The 22,974-nt window shown below is 35.4% G+C and overlaps 1 protein-coding gene across 3 annotated transcripts in view; it reads right to left on the reverse strand.

Annotated features, from left to right (window-relative positions):
* Window positions 1-594: 594 nt before the first annotated feature.
* LOC123534377 (tetratricopeptide repeat protein 28-like) overlaps window positions 595-22,974 on the reverse strand; it is a 122,141-nt gene continuing 99,761 nt past the window's right edge. For all 3 annotated transcript variants that reach the window (XM_045316603.2, XM_053519871.1, XM_053519872.1), the window contains 12 exons: window positions 18,469-20,775; window positions 16,831-16,971; window positions 16,274-16,551; window positions 13,673-13,925; window positions 11,379-11,556; window positions 9,492-10,803; window positions 8,871-9,102; window positions 8,071-8,147; window positions 7,119-7,227; window positions 6,423-6,530; window positions 5,879-6,081; window positions 595-4,964 (listed from right to left, as the gene is read on the reverse strand). In XM_045316603.2, coding sequence (XP_045172538.2) covers window positions 1,521-4,964; window positions 5,879-6,081; window positions 6,423-6,530; window positions 7,119-7,227; window positions 8,071-8,147; window positions 8,871-9,102; window positions 9,492-10,803; window positions 11,379-11,556; window positions 13,673-13,925; window positions 16,274-16,551; window positions 16,831-16,971; window positions 18,469-20,775 — 8,642 coding nt within the window. In that variant the 3' untranslated portion in view covers window positions 595-1,520. The remainder of the gene's footprint in view (window positions 4,965-5,878; window positions 6,082-6,422; window positions 6,531-7,118; window positions 7,228-8,070; window positions 8,148-8,870; window positions 9,103-9,491; window positions 10,804-11,378; window positions 11,557-13,672; window positions 13,926-16,273; window positions 16,552-16,830; window positions 16,972-18,468; window positions 20,776-22,974) is intronic.

Below are 22,974 nucleotides of genomic sequence, written 5' to 3' on the forward strand. Positions count from 1 at the left end.
CATTTATTGATAGTTTTCGTTCCAGTGAAATAACTGGAAAACAAAACAATAAAAGTTTGGCCTTTTTCTGTTATATTTTACTATGTTAAAAAAAATGTACAAAACAAGAAGACACTTTCGAGTAGGGACTGCAAATTTTGTCTTTATAATGTACACATATACTTCAACTGAACACGTTCCTAGTAAAAAGAAAATCAAACTTCCTTTTCGTTTTCGTTTCTGTCAACTTGGTGTGACTGGGTATTGTGGGTAACAATAACTTATAGTTGTTAGATACATGTCTAAATATTTGAATTTAATGTATCAGCAGTTTATAATTTCAATTTGTTTTGCAATGTTCGCACTTAGTGTATACGTTTAGCAACAGCTTGGTCACAAGATGTTAGAAACAGTAACTGTTAACAAAATGAACAATATAGACCTAGTTTTAAAAAGAAGCTCGATTTGCTCTGTAAAATAAACCATGCACAGAAAAAGTGTAATGTATATGTAATGCTAGTATAGACCTGATAGCCAAGGGGAGGTAACAAAACACGTAACAAAAAACTTAAACGTGGTACTTGCTTGACTTGTCAAAGAAAAAAACAACACAGGTTTTATTCAATGTTAGTTTTAATTCCCCTCTCAAAAAAGGAAATCATATAAATAATTGGTTATAATATTAAAACATCAGAAAATCGATGTTCTATACAGCACATAGATAAATGTATATTTCTATAAATTATATATTTAATATTTACATTTTCTCTTCATAAAATAGCACACATGAAATGTACTGCCGCTGTGAAAAAAATGCGGCAAATTGATCAGTTATTTTATCGAAACTTAACTTGTTCCATTTGATCAGTGAAAAAAATAACTGGTGAACTGTGTATCAAATCAAAATAATGTCATCTTTAGTTAGATCAAAGTGAATTATTAGTTAAACACTTGCTATGTAATCGTCAAATGCTTTTAATTCTAATTCCTCTTAGTAGGGGATTCTTAAGCTTGCAGAGGAGGGATTTGAATCAAAAACGAAATGAAAAAACCCGTGCTCACTGTGTAAAATTCCCAAAATAAAATACCAACTGAATGGTACTTATACTCCAAGTGAATATGATGCAGACATACATTTGACATGTCTGTTGTTCAAGTGGCTAAATCAAAACTGTTCTGAAAAACCTCATTCAGAACGGTGACATATATAAAATACAAACAAGTTGTAGCTTTTTTTGTACATGTGTCAATTAACAAAACTGAATACAAGAAAATGCTTATCTGAATGTACAATATTTACAGTAAATGAAATATATACTCTAAATGCACACGGTAAGCGAAATGATTTCTAAGACCCATCAACATGATGTCTAGATAATGAATGTAAACAAGAGATTCGTGACAGAATAAGAAAATAATAACAATGTACATAATTTAACGATGAATTAAAAATGTCTATAATATACTCAATGAACTTCATATAGCTTTAATCATACGGCTCTGACATTTAAATAAATACAAAAATACAGAAAACAGAAAACTTAACATTTGGATGCTTGAATCACATTGGATTTGGCAAAACTTTTCTTATCCGATCCTATCCCTACCCTACGTAATGGACCGACATTTGTTGGATTCAACTGAAGATTTGGTATATTTCCATTTGCGAAATTGTGATGGCTTTGTGGTAGAGAGTTGTTCATTGGATATACTTTTGTCTGACTGTTGAACATCTGGTTTGTTTGTTCCCTTCCTGGTAAATATCCATTTTGGCTGACGATCTTATTTGGGTTATTTGGTACTACTTGTCCATTTTGCTTTTGTCCAGTAGGCTCACTTTGTTCATAGAACTGCTGAAATGTATTGTTTATTGGATGGTTTGATACATGGTTATGAGGTATTCTTTGTTCATTTAAATGTTTGTCCATATTCTCCCAACTGTCTATCCGAGCTGGGGGAACTGGTGGATTCCTTCTTTCTGTATTTCTATTGGCTGCACTTTGGCCTGAATACATATGATTGGCTGACGCATTTCTGTTAACTAGTGTTTCCCGAATCTGACTGGCAGACGGAATAGGAGGACCATTCCTTGTATGACTGGGAGAAATTTGGTTAAGTGACTGAGAACTTGAGAATTTTGATGGAAAATCTTTCATTTCATAACTCTGCGACAATAGTTTATTTTGATCGTTTTGAGCGTTTCTACTTAAAAAGTCCATAGACTGACTGCGTTGATAGTTCATTTGACTGAAAGTGTTTGTCATACTCTTTTGACCTTGCTGGTTGTCAATGTAACCAGATCCGCGAAATTGGTCCGGTGGACGAGGAAAATATTCTTGTGGTGAAAGATTTCCTTCTGGCGGAGATAATGGCTGCCTTACCAACGCCGATTTCGTTGGTGAAAGGGCTGGATTGTTCATCTGCAAAGAGTTTGGTCTACTACTGCTTTCACTTGGAATTTGTTCTCTGATAGCTGTCATGTGCGTCAATGAGCCCGAGTACTGCTGATTTGGAAGCAGCTGTCCTCTTGACATGTGTCCTTGGCCTGGTGTAATAGGACCAGACACATATGACCTTGAACTTTGCATCTGCTGTCCAGGTGATATCGTTTCGTCTGGTATTTTCATGTAATTTGGTCTAGTTGTAGGAGCTATTCCCCTTGGTGGTATGACTGGCGTCTGCTCTGGTGAAATGTGTTGCGGGGCAGCTGGATTTTGTCTCACTGGAGATATACCTGGACTTCTCACAGGAGAAAGGCCTGGGTTTCTTACTGGTGACAAACCCTGGTTTCTGGGTACTCTATTTGAAAGGTTCTGCGGTGGGTAGCTTTGGTTTGGATTTGGGTACTGACTTAAATTCTGTGTAAATGAGGACCCTGCAGGTAAAGACTGATTCAAAATATATGAGCTATTTGATTCTGACTGATTTTGTTGTTGAAAGCTTGGCTGATTTCCTGATGTTCTAACAGGTGACGTCTGACTAGGAGGTAGACGACCGACTTCATCCAGTGAACTGTTGAGTGATGAGTTAGACGAATAACTTTGTCTCGGCGACTGTTGTAAAATTCCTGGCTTTGCAGTTTTATTCTGCAGAAGTTGCGAGTTTCTGATTGCATATTGGTAACTAGGTGGCGGAGGACGTTGAGAATTGCCAGCAGCTAATTTACCTGCACTGTCTAATGAACTATTTGATGAGTTTTGGTGAGATTTTTGCATTTGTAATTGTGGCTGCATATTTCCAGTCCGTGGGGGAATATTTCCAAAACTAGACTTTTTCAAATCGAAGTAAGAAAGTTGGTTTGAACTAGCACTTGAATCTAAAGGTGAAGGGGTGTCTGATGGCTCTGAATCAGAAAAGCTAACTTTTTTCTTCTGTTTGCCACTCTTCCCAGACGTTGATGAGCAGGAACTTAAAGCTGGAGATGAGTCACGTTTCAAACTAGAAATCACGTCATTTTGAATAGTGTCAGCTTTTTCTGTCATATTTACAGTGGGTGTGATAGTGCTTGCTGACCCTGACCCAGACGTCTGCTCACTAGAAGAATCGTAGGAAACTACACAGGGTGAATCAGGTATGCGTTTGTCTCCATATGGTCGGTAAATAACAGACTGCATGGAGGATGGGGTCGAACAGTAACTACTTGTGCTGGTGGTGCTGTCGGGGCGGTGATGCAAAACGCTGGCAACATTTTCGGCTGAAGGGGGTTTACCACCAGGTCGAAATGAACTAAATGACATCGTAGTGCCGGCACTTGCACTAGACGAGAAACTGTCCTGCTTGCTTACCATAATAGCAGTCGTTGTAAATACACTGGATGAGACTGGCGTCACTGGAACAGATGAACTACTCTGTTTCTGTACAGATGAAGACGGAGAAAATGATATCTGCTCAACTAAAGCTTCTGCTGATGATGATTTTGGAATGGCAGATAAGTTTGATACATTTGCTGACGAGTTACGAACTCCAGGCGTGTTTGATTGGAATGTTGGTTTCGAAGCAACTGGTGGAGGCAGTCGGCTTTTATGAGAGGGACTAGTGAAAGCTGACTGACTGATGTTGTTTCCTGAAAATGCTGCTAATTTTGATTGCACTGTGTTTTGTTCTTTTGAGACATTATCATGCACGGCAGTTGAATTATTTTCACCCGAAGATGCAAGAATCACTTGTTGATTTTGTTTCTGATATTCAGTTCGCAAAATATGGGCTTCTGCTTGAGCCTGCATCATACTAAATTTCTGCATGGAGTCTAGAGCTGTTTTGTGTTCAGAAACATCAGACATTATTTTCTGTGCTATTTCAGATGGATCAAACCTGTAACTAGTATGCTCACTTTGCTGCGATGCTTCACTATGATTTGACGATGTGTTTTCAGACACAATTCCAGATTCGTCCGTAACTTGCAAGTAATTTTCCAAATCCTGCCTATTTTTTGGTGTCAGTCGTCCTTCACTCATACTCACATCTGACATATCAGATCCTAGTTTACTTAAATCTTTATCTGCCTGTATACCTTGACTTATACTACTGTTATCTGATATATCTGAGTTTCTGTTTTCTCCATTTCTTTTAAACGATCCATCACTTTCATCATGTATTATCACAGTTTCATTATCTGCAGACGTATCATCACCTTCATCACCATTGAGTGATGACTGCATGCTTTTCACATCTGGGCTGTGAAGTTTATCACTTTTACCGCTTAAACTACTCTTATCACTCTTCCCATCAAAACTTAAATTGAATGACTCAGCATTTTGCAAGTCTCGTAATTTCTCGCTGGCAGAGCTGCTTCCCAATGTTGGACTTGCTGTGGTGTCACTGTCGCTCAGAGCAACGACAGATACCTCGTTACCATAGGGAGGACTGAGTGTTTCTGATCGATACATGTATTTTATCTGGTTTTGGTACTGCAGATACGTTGCTGGATCAGTTGCCCCTGCACGAGTTGATTTACCAGGTCCAATCTTTCTACCTGTGAGACCACCCTGTAATTCAAAGAAAACATCATCGTTTGACATACTGCATATATCTTTACTCTTTTTAATAATTCAAATATAGTGCCAAGCAAACAATCTAAATATATACTTATAAATGTCAATTTAATAACATGAGTATTTTCAAACACTGCAAAAGTCAAATTCTTAAAAGAAACATTTTTGTGGCAATCTTCTGCAGAAAATAATCAAACGAAAGCATTAAAATTTGAATAAAAGAGGCTTTCAAAGAAGTAAGTGCAATGTTGTGTAAGATTAAGCTCTGTAAGGCAGGATGTTACTAGTTGTTGTAAAAGCTAAGTATGTAAAATGAAAACAACTTCATTTATCAAAACGACAACATGAATTTGGAAATATGTATTAATGAAATGGAGTGCTTTGAAGAACATTTAAGATAAGACAGCCATCTTTATTTAATGTCTTCAAAATGTTCATCCTTGAATCAAACTTTCATGACTGTTTTATGTTATATTCATTTTTAATTGAACTTCATCTGAAGACACTGTACGCATTACTTATTTGAGACATTGATTATATGCATGACAAAGTGGTTTTGTAACATTAAGGTCAACCCTTACAAATTGTCGTAAGAAACAAATGTATACAATCAAAAAAAGCTTTCAATGCTTTTAGTGTTTCTATGTGACCCTGCCTTTGTTATTTAGTTTGAATATAACAACAGCTGTGGGAAAGACGGTGCACAGCCATATAAGCTGTTAGGCTGGAAGACAGAGTAATTCCTACATACAGGTGAAGTGTCAAAATTATATCCAGTTTAAGTGTTTCATATATATGAATTCTAACTGGTTTAGGATTTAATTCATATACTATAGCAACATTATAAATTCAAGACATTTTTGTCGGGAACATTAAACAAAATTCAACAGAAAATTGATGTTGTGTACCTGACTCATGCGAGTATTTCTAATCCTCATTTTCTCCATTTCTGCAGGATTGAACAGGGACTTCTTTTTCCCCCTGGGTGATATTGGTGGTGTGCTACCCTTGGAGAAGTTGGAAGTGGATGTTGACCCACTGTGAGATGATGATAGACTTTCCAAACTGCTAGAACTGTCCAGGTTCAGGGAACATGGAGCTTCCTGTGTATCTGAAATTTAAAGAAAAATGTTTTAAAGCAATTATATATACTTCGTTGGTTTGATACAACAAATAAGAAAATACAGTTACAATGTCTGTCCATTTTTTTTCAGCAAAAGTAGAGTATTTCATAAAGATAGTATATAAAAATTAGCACTGCTTCAATGTATATTTTATGAAGCTATTACTAACGAAAAATTAGTTTGATGTGATATTAAATGTTAGAAATAATCCTCTCCCCCCACAATATGACTTGGTTTTGATAACTAATCACTATGTGCTTGTTGCTTAATATCTACAGGAGTTATCTCCCTTACTACAACATCAATTGCTAAAAAAGAGAAATCTTACCGAAGACAGCAACAAGAGACTGCAGTGCAAACTGGAGCTGACGTTTGTTGGCCTGTTTACCAAGCCGTAAAGTAACCTCATCGTTTCCTACCTCTACAAGGTCCATACCTGAAATATTGAATCATTTTTAATAAAACATCAAGTTAAGACTTATTTATAGTTTGATAGTCTATCTGAAATTAATATTTTCAGCAAATTTGAAACAACCCTTAAAATAACGTATGCTAAATTATGAAGCAATGCAACCTCTCAAGAACAGCACCATTTGTGAGACAGAAATATATCTGTTGTAAAGAAGTCTCTGCCTTTCTAGGAAGTATTTGATCTTCAGATGTGCAATTTCTAGGAGCTATACTATATCTCATAAATTAGTTGTGGAGCTGCTTTTCTGTATTCAATACTCTAGCCATTTTGTTCTCCGGAACATCCTCTAAATTTTAGATGTGGATATTTTATTGTCAGTGAAAATATACTAACAAAATAGGCTGATCTCGACTTGCCAAAGTTTGTTTTCTGTAAACTACATAAAATATTAAAGAAAATGTGAGAAAGCGGGGTCTGTCCATATCCTAGCTCCAAGGTCTGAAGACCAGTCTTAGTGCCATTGGTTAATTTCAAGAGCGCTTACCAATAAACCAATAACCAATAATAAACTGTAGATATCTGACTTGTTCCAAACACACTGCTGATACTTACTTAATGAGGCCAAAAACTCATGACATCCTGCCACTCTCCATAGTTTGACATTGACCTTCACATCCATGTTTGTATCTTTCGCTGCCATCTTGCTAAGTATATCCCTCATCTTAAAATAAATACAACTGGCTTATTTTTCATAACATTTCAATCTAAAAGGATAATTACAGAGTTTTATCATAGTTATAAATGGAATAAATAATTATATTATTATGCAAAGTCAAATTTTTACATAAATGTTTACCCTACTCCTAAAATATCGGTTTACTAAAGGGTGATATTGGACACTGTATACTGTAGATGGCATTATTTTCGGAAAGGCTTTATTTAGCTATTTCATGGTTAGCTTTATATTTGTAGTATCAACATTTTTGCAAAACTTTAGCGTTTGTGTTTTATGACATGTTATAGATTAGTATTCATGAATATTTTGCATTAGAGTGGCATTATTCACGAATATTCTTTATAAGCAAGTGGCATTATTCACAAATATTCTGATTTAGTGAGTGGCATTATTCACAAATATTCTGAATTAGCAAGTGGCATTATTCATAGATATTCTGAATTTGTGAGTGGGATTTTCAAGAAAATTCAGAATTAGCAAGTGGCATTATTCACAAATATTTTACTTAAGAAAGCAGCATCATTCAAGAAAATTCTGAAGTGGCATTATTCATGAATATACCTTAAATGAGCCAGTGGCATAATTCATGAATATATTTTGAATCACAATGTGGCACTATTCACAAATATTAGTGAAAATAAAGCCAAAGCAAATTTACCCAGTTTACAGCATGGATACCTGTTTTATAAATCTGATACTTTAATCACGGTTTATCTCAGATATGCCCCTTTAATTTTATTCAACAATTAGCACAGAAATTGCTTGCATTTTCTTTAAACATGCAGCACTAAAGATCAATGGAATAAGATTAAGTCAAATTATACATACAACACGGATGATAGCCTCTCCAGCCTCGTAATTATGCAGGAATTTTGACAGAGCTTGTGAAGATCCTGGTGGTAGACCTGTCAAAATAGAATACAAATGCATGTTTTACAGCCGAAAAAAACACTCTTTATGTCAGCTGACATTTTTTTATCAATTTTTTGTTTGCACTGGAAATAAATGGAATCTTCAGACAAAAATCACCTTATTCTCTTTTCTTTTTATACATTGTATTATCTTTTGTTTTTTCTTCTCCTTATTTTTGTCTTTGGAAATTTAATAAACACTTCTGACAAGAAAAAGTAGCAGGCCAAAAATAGCGTGTAGCCTTTAACCTTTAGCCTGCTGGCAGCAAGTGATCCATCCTTCCTTTGCAACCAGTGCAGACCTAGATCAGTCTGCACTTGGCTATTTTGTCAGTAAATTTTCAGTGAACACCCTTTTGATAAATAAATGGTACTGTCAAATTGAATGATAGACCAGTCCATTTTAGAAATTTAACAAGGTAAAAGTTCATATTTTTCATCTGAATTGATGATCGTTTCTTTTTTTTACTAATTTCTTTCAACAACAAGTTTGCAAGAATGTATTCATTCTATTTGTTTGTCATGGCATACAAAAAGGAAAACATTAATGCAATAAGCTAAAACAAGGTTAACAAAACCAGAAACAATACAAATAGTATATCTGCTCTGAAAATATATGCGGAAAAACTGAAAGTAAAATGTAAAAATCTTTCACAATGATTATGAAAGAAGCAATTGTTCTATTCTTTCTGAGTTTTGTTAAAATGCATACAATACCTAGCAAAGCTTGCAGACTGGCACTGGCTTGAGTCAATCTGTCTCCAGGATCACTCTGAGGGAAGAACACTGCTGGTGGGAGACCGTTCAGTGAAGGCTCGAACCTAAAACCCACTGCCTGCAGTAGGTCCTTCCAGCCGCTGAGGCCACCCACTTTGTTCTCTATAGACTGAGCCGTGGTGTACATTGAATTCTTGGAACCTTGGTGGATTCTTTGAAGAGATTTCTCAATCTAAAATGAAGAAATGTCAAAACAATTAATTGTACAATGTTTTGCAATACTTAAATTGCATTCTGCAAAAAAGGGACATGACATACTGCATTTAGATGACAACAGATGAGAATTTCATTCAAAATGACAATGGGTGTGATGACAAAAGGTTTTTCTTTAATTATCCTGGTTTTAAGTACAGCAATGTTTGTATTTTATTCACAAACTATAAATGTATATCTTTATCTTGTTGTATGAAAAGAATTATTAATGGCATCTCCATTAGATAATAACAATTCGATAGTGTTCTGCATTTTGTGTCTGTAACTTTTGGACAACTTGTCTGCAAAAATAATAGTTGTAATAAGCCTTTTCTTCAGTTAGAGTGTCAAAACTATTATAAAACTTACCAGATGAAGGAGAACTCTCATAGCCTCCCTGCACTGGTTTGGATGCTGAAGTAGTTCACAAATGGCATGACCCATCTGGGCTACTTTGCTGCTCAATTTCACATCCTGCCCAATCAAAACCCAGCCGCCCCAGTTAGATGGGTGTGAAAACTGTTTCGTCGACTGCACAGTTTTAACTGCAAAAGTTAAAGCTTGGGAGACACATTTTCCCTCCTGCAAACCAATATATAAAGTCCGCATTAGAAGTTTCGATGCTTGATCTGGTACTGGCCATAAACAATAAAGAACAGACTGAGCGCCCGCTGACAGAAGGGAACGCGTTAAACCAACAACTCCGTCTGTGTTTATACGCCCAGCTCTGTCATCGGTATAACCGGAACTAAGAATGACAAGTTTGGCGTGAAGTTTGAGATTGAGTATATCAGCTGCTGTTAAGAGGTATTCTGCTAACGATGGTCCATCGAAAGAACTTATATCACTAGCACTGTCATCAGAATCTATCGTTGGGAATCTTGCCGGCGGGTGTGACGGTACCTCACCTGGCGACAATATCACAGACGAAAGCTTCCACGAAATATGTGTTGCAAAATGTATCACTTCCACCTGTTCAATCTGATTAAGTACCGCCCCTTTTGTAGCTTCATGTCCAATCAGAGGCCTTGCTGTCAATATTTCACCAACAATTCTTGCCTCATACTCTGAAGAAGGAATATCGTGTAAATGCCAATGCTGACAAATAGAAGGCGTCAGCTTCGGATTGCCAACGACAACTGCACCAGAAGAATCTATCACAGGGCGTCCATGTTTATCATGCTTGCTAGTATTCTGCAATGAAGTCAACGACGGCACTACTATTAAATTAAAACGTTCATACAAATATTCCATCGTTTGATCTTTTCTTAGCACTGAGAATGGAATCAAAAATAAATCCCCTTGCAATACAAGAATTAGATCTGATGGACTAGATCCTGCATCTTCAGTAATTTCCTTCATAGATTCTTCGAAAGGTTCAATCAGAAGCTGATAGAGGGCTGACACTGCAGATTTGTTCCCAAATTTACTACGAACACTATTTTTCCGACTGATAGTAGCTCCCGGAAAAGAAGCATTCAGGCTTACATTTAAACTGAACATACTGCCAAGGCTGTAATTACTACTATTATACAGGTGATTTCTGTTCACGATTCTGAGAAATCCTGTTCGATCATTTTCAGCGTTTAGTTTATCACCAAGTTCTTCTAACTGTTGTTCAAAGTGGTCCTCAATGTCACTTGTACTATCATTTTCCACACTGACCGATCGTGGTGTTGTTCTTAAAAATAAAAGAACAAAACTTAATACTGTATACTAAAATAAAACTTTCTGATTATTTAACTGCTTTCTTATCATGTATCTGTGAAAAATTAACACAGGGTTTTCACATTATCTTCATATCTGAAACATTCACTATATTCATTTTTTATGTAAGCTAAATAAGCTTGTACACTACCTAAGTAATGTTAATCAATAACTGACACAGACTTGATACAACTTATAATTACTTGTGGCAGTATTTCTAACATTCATCTACAACTTAAGTTCCAGTTTTAATCAACTTTTATGTATCATTTCATACATTATCAAATGAATTATTTCGAAACAGCAATTTTCAAAATCTGGTTCAAGACTCCATGCCCTGCACTTGTAACTTGAGCAGCTCACGTCAATCTCAAACCGTTATCCTTACATATTCTATGTTTTGATTTTTGAAAACCATGGAAAATTCCAGCATTCCCCTTGTTATCTTGAGCTATTGGTGTTTTACTGTGTAATGTAACTATCGTTTCCTGTAAAAAACAAACAAACAAGGAAACCGAGTTTGCAAGGAATGAACCAATCAACAGTTACCTCGACAGTCCGCTGGGAGCATGACTTTCCACACCCATCGACTCTCGTACTTGGCCAACCATATTGTCAAGCAAGGAGCAAGCGGAGAAACTAACGCTAGATTTCATACTGATATTATCTCCTGCATCCACTTCGCTCTCAATGTCAGTCATACTGGTCACATGGAACTTTACAATACCTACAAACAGAAAGGAAATTTTTAAACCGACAGAAATATACAAAACTGTAAAACTGAATTACTAATCTGTACGTAAAAATAAAATGGAAACTGACAACTGCAATTTGAACAGAATGCATGAATCCTCGACTTTACCTTTAAAATAGAGTATACAGTTTCAAGGTTATAAAACTGTGTTTGGATAACAGTGACTGAATGCAGCTTTACCATTGGTCAATTTCATATTTGTACCAAGAAACAACCAATCAAATAATAGAGTCTGAGACTGATCTACAAGCTCAGTTTTATACATTTAAGTATATTTGATCTGCTAACACAATTTAGGTAAGAAAGCAATATGACTGCTATTTCAACTTCATGCCTTAAATTTTCAAACAAGGGAACTGGCAAGGTGCCTGCCCATGCCTGAAAAAATGTCTACAGGTCACTCCCCTATTAAGTCTTTAACATTAACTGTATGACCTTTTCTCTTAATGTTACTTTTAGTGCATTTAAACACATCCTAAAACATTTTCTAGCAAAGTATAAATGTAGATTACAAGTCTCAATTGTCAACAAAAATAGAACTACAGTTCTAAACAAATAGAAACTCTTAACTATACCTTAAATAGAATGGAAACTGAATTTTAGTAATCAAGTGGTAACTAATTGTGTTTTCATGCAATTAGAAAATAAAGAAGTCCCGCATTGTCTTGACACTCTTGACTAAAGACGCGTCTTCTAATAAAATCATGCATGCTTCTCCTTCAGTTATAGACTGTGTTCCTTAATTAAACACAAATAGTGCAGTTCATTACAAGGAGATTATTTCCCAGTTAGAACTGCAAAACTAAGAATGGGAACCAGCCTTAGAATGTATCTCTGTCATTGGTTGATTTCAAAAGTGGCCCTGAATCAACCAATCAAATGCTAAAGATTTGAAACTGGTTCCTGTAATCAGTTTTATAACCGTGGAACTAGAAAGCTCAGGAATAGAGGACAAATGATTAAGATTTATCTTTTTCACTCATTTTGTAAGACAATTTTATCATTGAAATTCTATGTTTTCAGTCTCACTGCATACAGAGACTAAATAATATTTCATTTATTTGACAAAGACACTACTAAAACAACTGTCATTCAAATCCAATATAAGTTTTGAGAAAACTCAAATAAGAAATACAGTGTTTAACATGTGAATAAAAGGTTGATATTTTCAGATGTCAATTTCCATGTTTATTTCCTCTGAAAAGAAATATGGAGAAAGGAATATCCCACAAGGGACATGCTTTCAAAGAAATTGAAGAAAATCATTTTTAACTTGAATTAATCTACATCAGCAACTCATGTCTAATTTTTAAAAATAAATAAATTTGAAGCAACAAGCATTGCTTTGGCTGAAAAGCAAATAAGTGAAAGTAAAAAGAATGATGTTTTAAGTTAATTTTTGTTTGTAACTTTGCCACAGTTGGATTTAAGGTCAAAATAACACAATTTTAGGTCATATGGCAACTTTCAAGCTTGAGATGGTCTTCTTCTTCTTGGCGTTCACCGCCTACACCATCACCCCTGATCCAACAATGAAGGATGCTGTCTTCTTCAGGTCCTCCATCTGCTTCAGATGGTGAAGGATGACCAGGCATGCCCAGCATCTAGGTGGCAACATCGGCACTCCTTTAGCCTGCTAGATGGTTTCTTACATGAAGAAAGTCTACACCCAAAGTAAGGTTTCAAACCCACAATGGTGAGAGTTAAGCGACTCAAAGTCAGGGATCACTGACACCCTGATGTTTATGTTGAATATCACCACTTCTGTGGTAAGTCTGATATAGGTCATGCAATAAGTTTGAAGGAAACTATTTAGAAAGATAATAACAAAATTTTATTGAAGACAATAAAATATATATTTGATTCAGATAGGGATCTGGCTCTGTGCAATGGCATATTTATGAAACGAAAAGTGTCATAAAATATTGCTTAAATACAACTGACCACCTTTCAATCACATGTCAGTTTAAATAAGAAGCTAATGATTGGGACTGGACAACTGTCCCTACAAGGATTAGTGGTTTGACTCTTCCCAAAGAGCTTTGCACATGTCGAGACCTAATTTTGTCTTGAAAAGAATAAATCTTACCATCTCTTGGTGTCAGAAGCCAGCTATAAAGAAATCCTGATGCCACCGAGAAATATAAAACCATGCTCTTCTGTTTCTGTACAATATTCAGTATCTGATCTGTCGTGATTGGTGGAGGATCTGTGACATGGTTACCATAGAAACCTTCACTTCCTGCTTGCCGTTCCATCAACAGATCTATGAATGCCCGTGTGCATGCTCGCTCGGCAACAACCAAGGCTTCGGGATGTCGGTCCAGTGTGACAAGAACTCTCTGAAATGATAAAGCAGCCATATTTTATTTTGATTTACAAGTATTTCCATCAGTAAGCAGCAACATCTTTTCGATCTTTTGATGGCAATAATGCCAAAAAAATCTGAAAACAAAACAAAATGAAGTCAAACTCCCAAAATGTTATCAGGTAAAACAAAAAAATTAAGTACAAAATGCTCAACACTTTATCTAAAGGCAATCTAACGTTATGTCAAGTAAATCAAAATTCCCGAAAGTGGTGTCAAAGTTATGAACTTAAATTATTCTGGGACAATAATTCAGAAAAGAAAGACTGATGAATAACAGATGATTCGGACAAAATGACTCCCAATATTGCTCCCAAAACATGTTTAGTGGAGTGTAAGAAATCTTTCTTTTAGTTAAACAATCGCTATGTTCAAATCTTATCTCCATGCAACATGTATAATTTGACTTCAAACAATATAAAGATTAAAGATGCCTTGATATAATATTTTGCACATCTCAAGCAGAGACAATGAAACAGATGAGTCGCATGGGTTCAAGATAAACTCTAACCTCTCATTGGCTGCTTTCTGACCACAATTTTGAAATTGACCAATGGCAAAGTTGCATTCTAAGACTGGTCTGCCAACTCTGTTTCATAACCTTTGAACAACTCTTGAACATTGTGTTCAATTTCAAATAAAGAAAAGCAAGAACTTCTTTACTATTCACAGTTTTTTGCCCTAACTACTAGAGATTTAAGGTTTCTACTTTTATGGACAAAATCTTTTGTTCTGTCCCATTTCAAGAACATTTCACCATGAAACACTTTCAAATAAACATTTTCCCTGGTCTTACTTAGGAAAAAAAACCACTTAATAGTGTCCTGACGATTGGTTCCGCTTAAATACTTCAAAACATATGGCCATTTAAACAATATTAATGTCAGAAATGCCCCATGAATTCAAGGAAATTAATAAAAGCAGACACATTTAATTTTACTGTTACTAGGTTTTGTCTTAAATTACTTTAAAATGCCTTAAATTTGTGTTTGTTTTTGTCTATTATAACACAGAAGTAAAATTCAGCATCTTTTTATCGCATATTACTGTTCTAAAAGTGTCAGTGTTTGACAAGGACAGTGAAAGCCAAACTGTTTTAAATGACATTGCAATACATATGAGCTGTGCCATGGGAAAACCAACATAGTGGATTTGCGACCATCATGGATCCAGACCAGCCTGCGCATCCGTGCAGTCTGGTCAGGATCCATGCTGTTCGCTAACGGTTTCTCTAATTGCTATAGGCTTTGGAAGCGAACAGCATGGATCCTGACCAGATTGCGCGGATGCGCAGGCTGGTCTGGATCCATGATGGTCGCAAAGCCACTATGTTGGTTTTCTCATGGCGCGGCTCATATACATAATTATGTGTTTTTACACAGCTACATCCTTCAGAATTGCGACTTTTGTCTTTATTAATTTCTTAAGATATAACTATAACAGTAAATGCCAAACAACATTTATTACCAAAAGTTCATTATATATAGATCAAATTATAAAAAACAAAAATATAAACAGTAGAAAAGGTTATTATAACAATATCTTATATTGTTTGCTACCTTGTTAACCACGGCATCAGTTTTAACCAGTAGACAATGGGCTATTATTTCATAAGACCCCAAGATATATCAAGTATTTCGTATTATATAACCACACCTATTGCATGTTGAACATAAAATGTAAAACCTTTGAATATCAAAAGGATCATATTGTGTTCTAATGTCCCCGTTACAAGAATTCAAACAAAGTAAAATATATTTTATGACCGAAAGGAAATATAATGTGCAAATATTTAACAGGTAAGAAAAAATATGTAAAATTAAATTGGAGCAAACTACCTCTTTTTTAGAAAACCATAAATCTCTCTTTAGGGAACAATTGTACAGATAGTTTGCTGTAAGGTGATAATATCACATAAAAACATACCAGTGTAACCTGACAAGGCAATTTGAATCAGGTAACATTAAGTTTAAATGCATCATTTTCAAAATAAGAAAGATACCATTAACCTACAAAATGTCTTTTTTTTATATTTTAAAATGTTTACCCACTAAAAACTGTAATTGTATCATAAAAATGCTTATTTTACATAATTGGATTGCAATCTTGAACAAATCAAAGCTATATTAGGAAACATTAGGAAACAAAATTTCTTGTATTGCCAGGTCAGTTTAAAAGAGTATGATTTATACATTCTTGTTAATGTAAAACAAAAACTGCAAGGAAAAAATGTATGAAACCCTCTTGATTTTTAATATATCTAATATGCATTTCTATGCTTTGACAATTCTGCTACAAGAATGTGAAGAATTACGCAGTTACCTGTAATGCCTGATAGCAAGCAGTCTGTAAATCAAACAGGGACAGTTTATATTCACTGTTGAACTGGGCATCACGCCTGATGCTTTCAAAAAGTTCTGATGCCTTATATAGCTGCTGCTGGCACTCCTCATGGTCGTTGTTACCCCAGAGTGCGAGACCGAGGCGATGACGTATCTTAGCTTCATCCTCCATGCGGCCAAGCTGTTCGGCGATCTGCAAACCTTGACGTAGATATTCCACTGCCTTCTTATGATTATTTAATGCATGATGCACTCGACCTTTGAGAATATAATAAAATTATTGTTTTAATAATAAATGAAAATGGGAGCAGTGGAGCTAAAGTGGATAAGGTGTCATTTATTAAGTATGTTAAGGTAATATGCACATACAAAAATAATTATTCTTTATTTTTTATCAAGAAAAAATCTTTACATTATTTATATACAAGACCTGTCCTAATAACATTTCAACTGAAAAAAACATATGCTATATTTGACCTATATAAAATGGCCCTACATAAAATGATAACAAAATTCATTTAAATAGTTGACAGTTACCTAGGCTACTATAGGCAAGAGTTTTTGCAACTCTGTCATTCATCTGTGCCGCAATACTGAGATGCTGTTCCTGGTATTTAATGGCCTTTGTATACTCTCCCAGAGACTCGTGGGATAGTCCAAGATTACCATATGCTCGACCTGAAAATTGTAACAGAACCAAGATACCAAATCAGACCTGCAAAAAAGCAGTTTCCAGCAAATGTCAACCATCAATCAAGATCAGGGATTTTTGCAACATATATATGTCAGAGTAACTTTATTTCATTTTGATATCAATTTGACCATCCTACATACATATTAATACCATGGTATGGAACTTGAGTAATTAATGTGTTGTTTGCTCTATCCAGAATAAGACTGGGTCACAGCTGCCAACCTCCTTATATAGTATAAAACCCAGTCTGGTGACCAGCCTCTGCATCTGATTGGCTGATCCAGGGCTCATTCTTGAAAACTGACCTATGCCAAGCCTGCATTCTGAGGCTCAACTTCATACCAAGTTCAATATGGAATCAATTTAAATATATCATGTATATTAGCTAGTGCCCTGATATTAGGTAGAGCACCATTGTAAAAAAATCTTGAAGCTCTTTGAACCACTCTCGAGTTTGCTTACTTGGATAAAAAAAGTGCTTGCGCTTTTTCTTTACAGTAGTGCTACAAGTAATATCGAGGTACCGGATAATACACATGACAAATACATGGATTCCTGAATGACTCTTCTTATTTCTTTTAATCAATATGGAACAATAAGGGGCATATTAAAATGGAACAATAAGGGGAATACCGTATTTTGGTGTGTATAGGTCGCGGTAATGTATAGTCCGCATCTAATTTTTGCTCTGGAAATGGTCGGAAAATTTAACTTCTAGTGTATTAGTCGCAGTTAAATTTCGGATTTTTCCCAGCAATATTTAATATTTACCGGCAAAAAAGTTATGGCGGCGGCCATATTGATGCCGCGGACTGAATTATTATCAGAACTGATTGGTGGAAATCGGACAGTGTTATTTTCGTTCCCAACCGTTTCGTACCAACAGTAGTATCGGTAAAAGACTACATCAAAGAAAAGCGGCTTTTTGACACTAATTGGCAGCAGACGGTTTGCGTTTACATTCTGTTATCATGCAAGTTTAAGTGTGAATTGTTTGCACAGCAATTATAACACCTGTCCGTGTCATGTAATTAACCGCGTTCTTTTGATTCTGAGTAAAAAGATTAACAAAATATCTCTTTTTAGATTTTTTTCTTTTATTTAAAAATCAAAAGTAAAAAATTATCAAAGTTGTCAGCACTTCTGTGTATTTGCTTTTTTGTCATGTTCGTGCTGTGTAAAAGTCTACTTTTCAGTAGTTACTTAGCATAACATTGCTTAGTTTACCAATAAGAGCTCCTGACTCTCTTAATACCATTTTCATTTAGTGTTGTCAACTTCTTTACATGTAAAAGGTGCAGAGAATTAACAATCATAAAGTCAAACTCTAGATTGGTCTTCACATTGTAATGTGCGTGTATTTTATAAACAATAGGGAACTTGCTTAAAATGTTGTTTTTAATTAAATACAGTCTTTTATATATGGCAGTTAAGTGTAGCACAAATATAAACTTCAATTTTTAAGCAGTTTTTGTACTTACATTGACAGGCTGTATTGTTTGTATTCTCAGCTATTTTAAGATCCATCTCATGGTATTCCAGGGCTTTGTCATATTCTCCCATCTGTTGATAAACGCCGCCCAATCCACATGCTGCATCCCCTTCACATAAACTATCCTGCATTTCTTGCGCTATAGTCAACTGATGCTGCAGACAGGAAATCGCTTGCTCGAAATTACCCAGAAGGCTGTGCAAGCATCCTAACTCCCCATAGGCTGAAGCCTTAGCAGCATGGCTGTTTAACTCGTGTGCAACTACCAGTCTCTTTTCGAAACACACAAGAGCCTGCTGAAGATTTCCAACAGACCGATGTGCATTTCCTAAACCTCTGTAAGCCTTATCTTGATCAGACAAATGACCAGCATTTTGTGCAATAGCAAGATATTGTTCATGACATTTTATCGATTCATCGAAATCACCAAGGGCTTCGTAACAATCTCCAAGGTTTCCGAAAGCACGTCCTTTGTCGAAAGTTGCATTGTTCCCATGAACTTGTTCTAACATCGCTAACTGTTGTTCAAATAAACCTATTGCTTCTTCAAAGTTACCCATATTCATTTTAGTAATTGCAAGATTTCCACATGCGTTTGCTTCCATAGCACTGTCCTGCAGTTCCCGGCTTTTTTCAAGCTGTTCTTCGTAACACTTAAATGCATTCATGTATTTTCCTAAGCACATATGAACACTACCCAAGTGTCCATGTGCTCGGCACTCGCCTTTAAGGTCATTCATATCCTGCCTTATACTTAATTCCTGTGTGTGAAAGGCAAGAGCTTTATCATACTGGGCCAGCACCCTGTGTGCCGAACCCAGCGCACCATTAGCAGACGCCAGCATATCTTGACTGTTGCACTGTTTGGCTAACGTTAACTGCTGATTATAAAATTTAATTGCTTCACTAGTATCTCCAGTTTTTAACAATATATCACCAATATTTCCAAGTGATCGAAAATGTCCTTTCACATTTTTCAAAGATGTCATTAAATTCAAACATTTCTTTTGGCAGTCTAAAGCCTCAGTAAAACTGTTCAAAGCTTTGTGGGCAAGACCTAAGTTACAGTAAGCACGGGCAATGCCAAGCTGATTTTTTAATTCTTGAGCTATAGAAAGATCTTGTTTGTAATATCGGACCGATTCTAAAAAGTTTCCAAGTGCGAAATGCGCATATCCGAGACAGAAGCAGGCCTTAGCCTCACCTTCCGAGTCATGTAATTCCTGAGATAGCATTAGATACTGCTCATAGTAAGGTATAGAGTTTGTATATTCTCCACGTGAACTGTGAAAATTACCCAGATTGCACACTGCCCTTGCTTCACTCTGTGAGTCTTTGAGTTCCCGCGAAATATTTAAATGAGCTACATAATGCTGATGTGCACTGTCATACATTTTTAATGTTTGATACGCTACCGCTAGATTTCCATGCGTTGAACCCTCAGAATGGCGATCATTCACTTCCGTAGATATTGCTAATTCCTGTTTATTATATTTTATTGCTTGTTCAAACTGATTCAATGCACAATAAGCATTTCCTATATTGCCCAATGCTCTACCTTGACTCGCTCGATCACTTAATTCTTTTGCGATTGAAAGATGAACTTTATGTAACTTCAATGCAGCATCATATTCAGCCAGCTGATGATATATAATCCCAAGATTTGAACACGCTCGACCCTCGGCCACTCTGTCTCTTGTCTGCAGGGCATTATCTAATTGTTTTTCATGGTATGTTTTGGACATATTGTAATCTTGCATGCATCGAGCAGCATGCCCCAAACCCGCATATGCACGAGCTTCTAATGATTTATCACTCTTTTGCTCAGCTACTTTTAACACCTGTTTATGATACACTATTGCTTTTTCGTAGTTTCTCTTATAATGGTAGGCACTTCCGAGGTTACTATATGCTCTTGCCTCCTCCACACTGTTTTTTAAACTCTTTGCTATTTTTAGATGTTCTAAATGACACTCTACAGCACTTTCAAAATTTCCCATCGCTAAATACACGGCACCTACATTACCGATTTCTCGTGCTTCCGACAGTTTTTCATTGCTTTGTTTTAACAATAAAACACATTGTTTATGACTTTGTAATGCATTTGGGTAATCCCCAATCGCTGTGTACACATGACCAAGCCGTCCCAGAGCAACTGTTGCAGTCTGACGATCTTTCAGCCTCATTGCCAAAACCAGCTGAAACCGGTCATGTGATAGAGCCTCTTTGTAATGACCTTTGGAGAAGTAGGCTGAACCCAGGTTGCCATAGGCACGACATTCTCCCTCTGCATCTCCTACAATAGTAAAAACAAAAACTTTCACTCAACATTGGAACAATATAGGTTACAATATTTTATCATTACAAAAGGTTATTTAAATTAATATCCTTCAATAAACATCATTTCACAACACATTTTGGTCATGCATTTTTCATCTTTCTTTTTTGGACTGTGTTGAGGGGGAGGGGGAGGGGCCCGGTGGAGAGAAAAATTTCTATATTTTACTTACTGCAATAACATTTCAAGTTCAATCGTGTTGGTAAAAAGGTTGTACATTTTAATGCTAACCTCTGTCACCAGGTTAAATATTGGCTGATTCTTAGCAGCGGACCATCATGGTACCCTTTAAACCATGCTAGTCATACAACACCTCTAAATGAATACTTACTGAAACATGCACTTCTTCTGCATGTATTTTCTACCAAATTAAGTTTGCTTAAAATATAAATTTTATGTTTTTTGTGACAACTCTCCCAGTAATAAAAGTGTCTAGACTCTGACCAATTAGATTAAGGCTATCAATAAAAGTAATCTCCAAGAAAAAGGCAAGTCCAGCTCTCAGGAGACACTGAATATTTAATGAAGTGCGAAAACTCAGACTTTTTCAAGTGCGTTATTTCATCTTGGGATTATATTTACATAATTATATAACCAGTTTGGCCTTTTATATACAGTCCAACCACTCCAGAGCAAAATATTGACTGGAAAACTGAATGAAAATAAACCAGAAACAAAATGTATGCCACTGCAGAAGGCTTTTTGCTCTTCAGGTGTCAGGTGTCATTAACTTCAGATGCTATTAACTTCAGGTGTCATATACTAAGGTTATACTATACTTTTCATCATCAATGTAATGAAGTACCGGTATGTCTAAAGCAGATCTATGTCCAGCAAATTTTTTTCAAACTTTTTCTGAAGACAATCATTAAATATTTTTACTTAACTTATATTCTTAATCTTGTTAAATACCTTGAAAAAACATTTAGAAGAAGTTTATGACAATGAAAATATACTGTATTGGGAATTAATCAGAAAAGACCTCCCTCTGACATTCACAGTTCCTACAGTTAGTTCTATATTCAGGTAGTATGTCATTTAGAAAACAAGAAAAATTTGATACAAAGACTATACTAAGTAAGTAGAACTGAAAAAGGAGACTTCAACATTACACAGATGCTATCCAATGGTCAGGAAATTGATTTTTTTTTAGAAAAAGCTAGCCAATTCTTGTATCAATAATTGCAGAAATGCACCGTAACTTTAGTCTGCCACTATTGTCAATATATATTAAAGCTAACGAAATCATAACAAACACTTGAACCATTTATAATACAAGTTATATACCATAATAGGATTACTGTATGGTATACAGAAGTGCTGTCTACATGACTTGACAAAAATTAATCCCATAAAATACCAGACCCAAAGTCTTCATTAAATTACCATTGACCAGTATAGAAATGCATTCTAGTAACAATTTGGTACTTCTGAATGTACATAGATATTACATCTAATATTTATAAAACATGCAGATTTAAATATTCATTTTCACTATTTTAAATAATGCAGATGGGAAAAAAATCTGATAGGAATGTTATGCTTTCCTTACTAAGTTTTCATAGAAAGCATTTTTTTGTAAACTTTTCAAACAAAAGTAAATGTATACTGCCTTTGTACACTTATCTGTTTGCCATTTCAATTCCCGATATCTAAATTTCAAGATTTTTGTCAAAATTATGCTTTCTTTCAATTTTTTAATTTATGCTTAAAAATGCTATATTGCACAAATTTTCAAAGGCAATGGTTTATCTTTACCTTAAATTGCTCATTAAAGAGGAACTCTTTTCTGTGTTTATGTGAGTAATTGGACAGAAGTTACATTATCAAGTTAACAATTTCAAACTCCATTATCTAAGTTCAAAAATCAATTAACAATAACCCATTGACGGAAAACAATCGTGTCATCTACATAATAATAGCAATTTTATCTCCTAACACTAAAGAGTAAGCAATACAATTCTTCCTCCAGACACAAAAGAGCTGAAATACCCTAATTTAGCCCATTGTGATTTGGAAAATATATAGCTAAATGTAGACAGCCTGGACCCAGACTCAGGCCATACTTTTAATTTGTAACTGTGCTTTTATAATCTAATGAGTCAAATAATTTGTATCTAATGACCCCCCTCTAATACTATAAGCTCCTTTGTAACA

Source organism: Mercenaria mercenaria, chromosome 12, assembly GCF_021730395.1.
Source record: "Mercenaria mercenaria strain notata chromosome 12, MADL_Memer_1, whole genome shotgun sequence".
Taxonomy (NCBI): domain Eukaryota; kingdom Metazoa; phylum Mollusca; class Bivalvia; order Venerida; family Veneridae; genus Mercenaria; species Mercenaria mercenaria.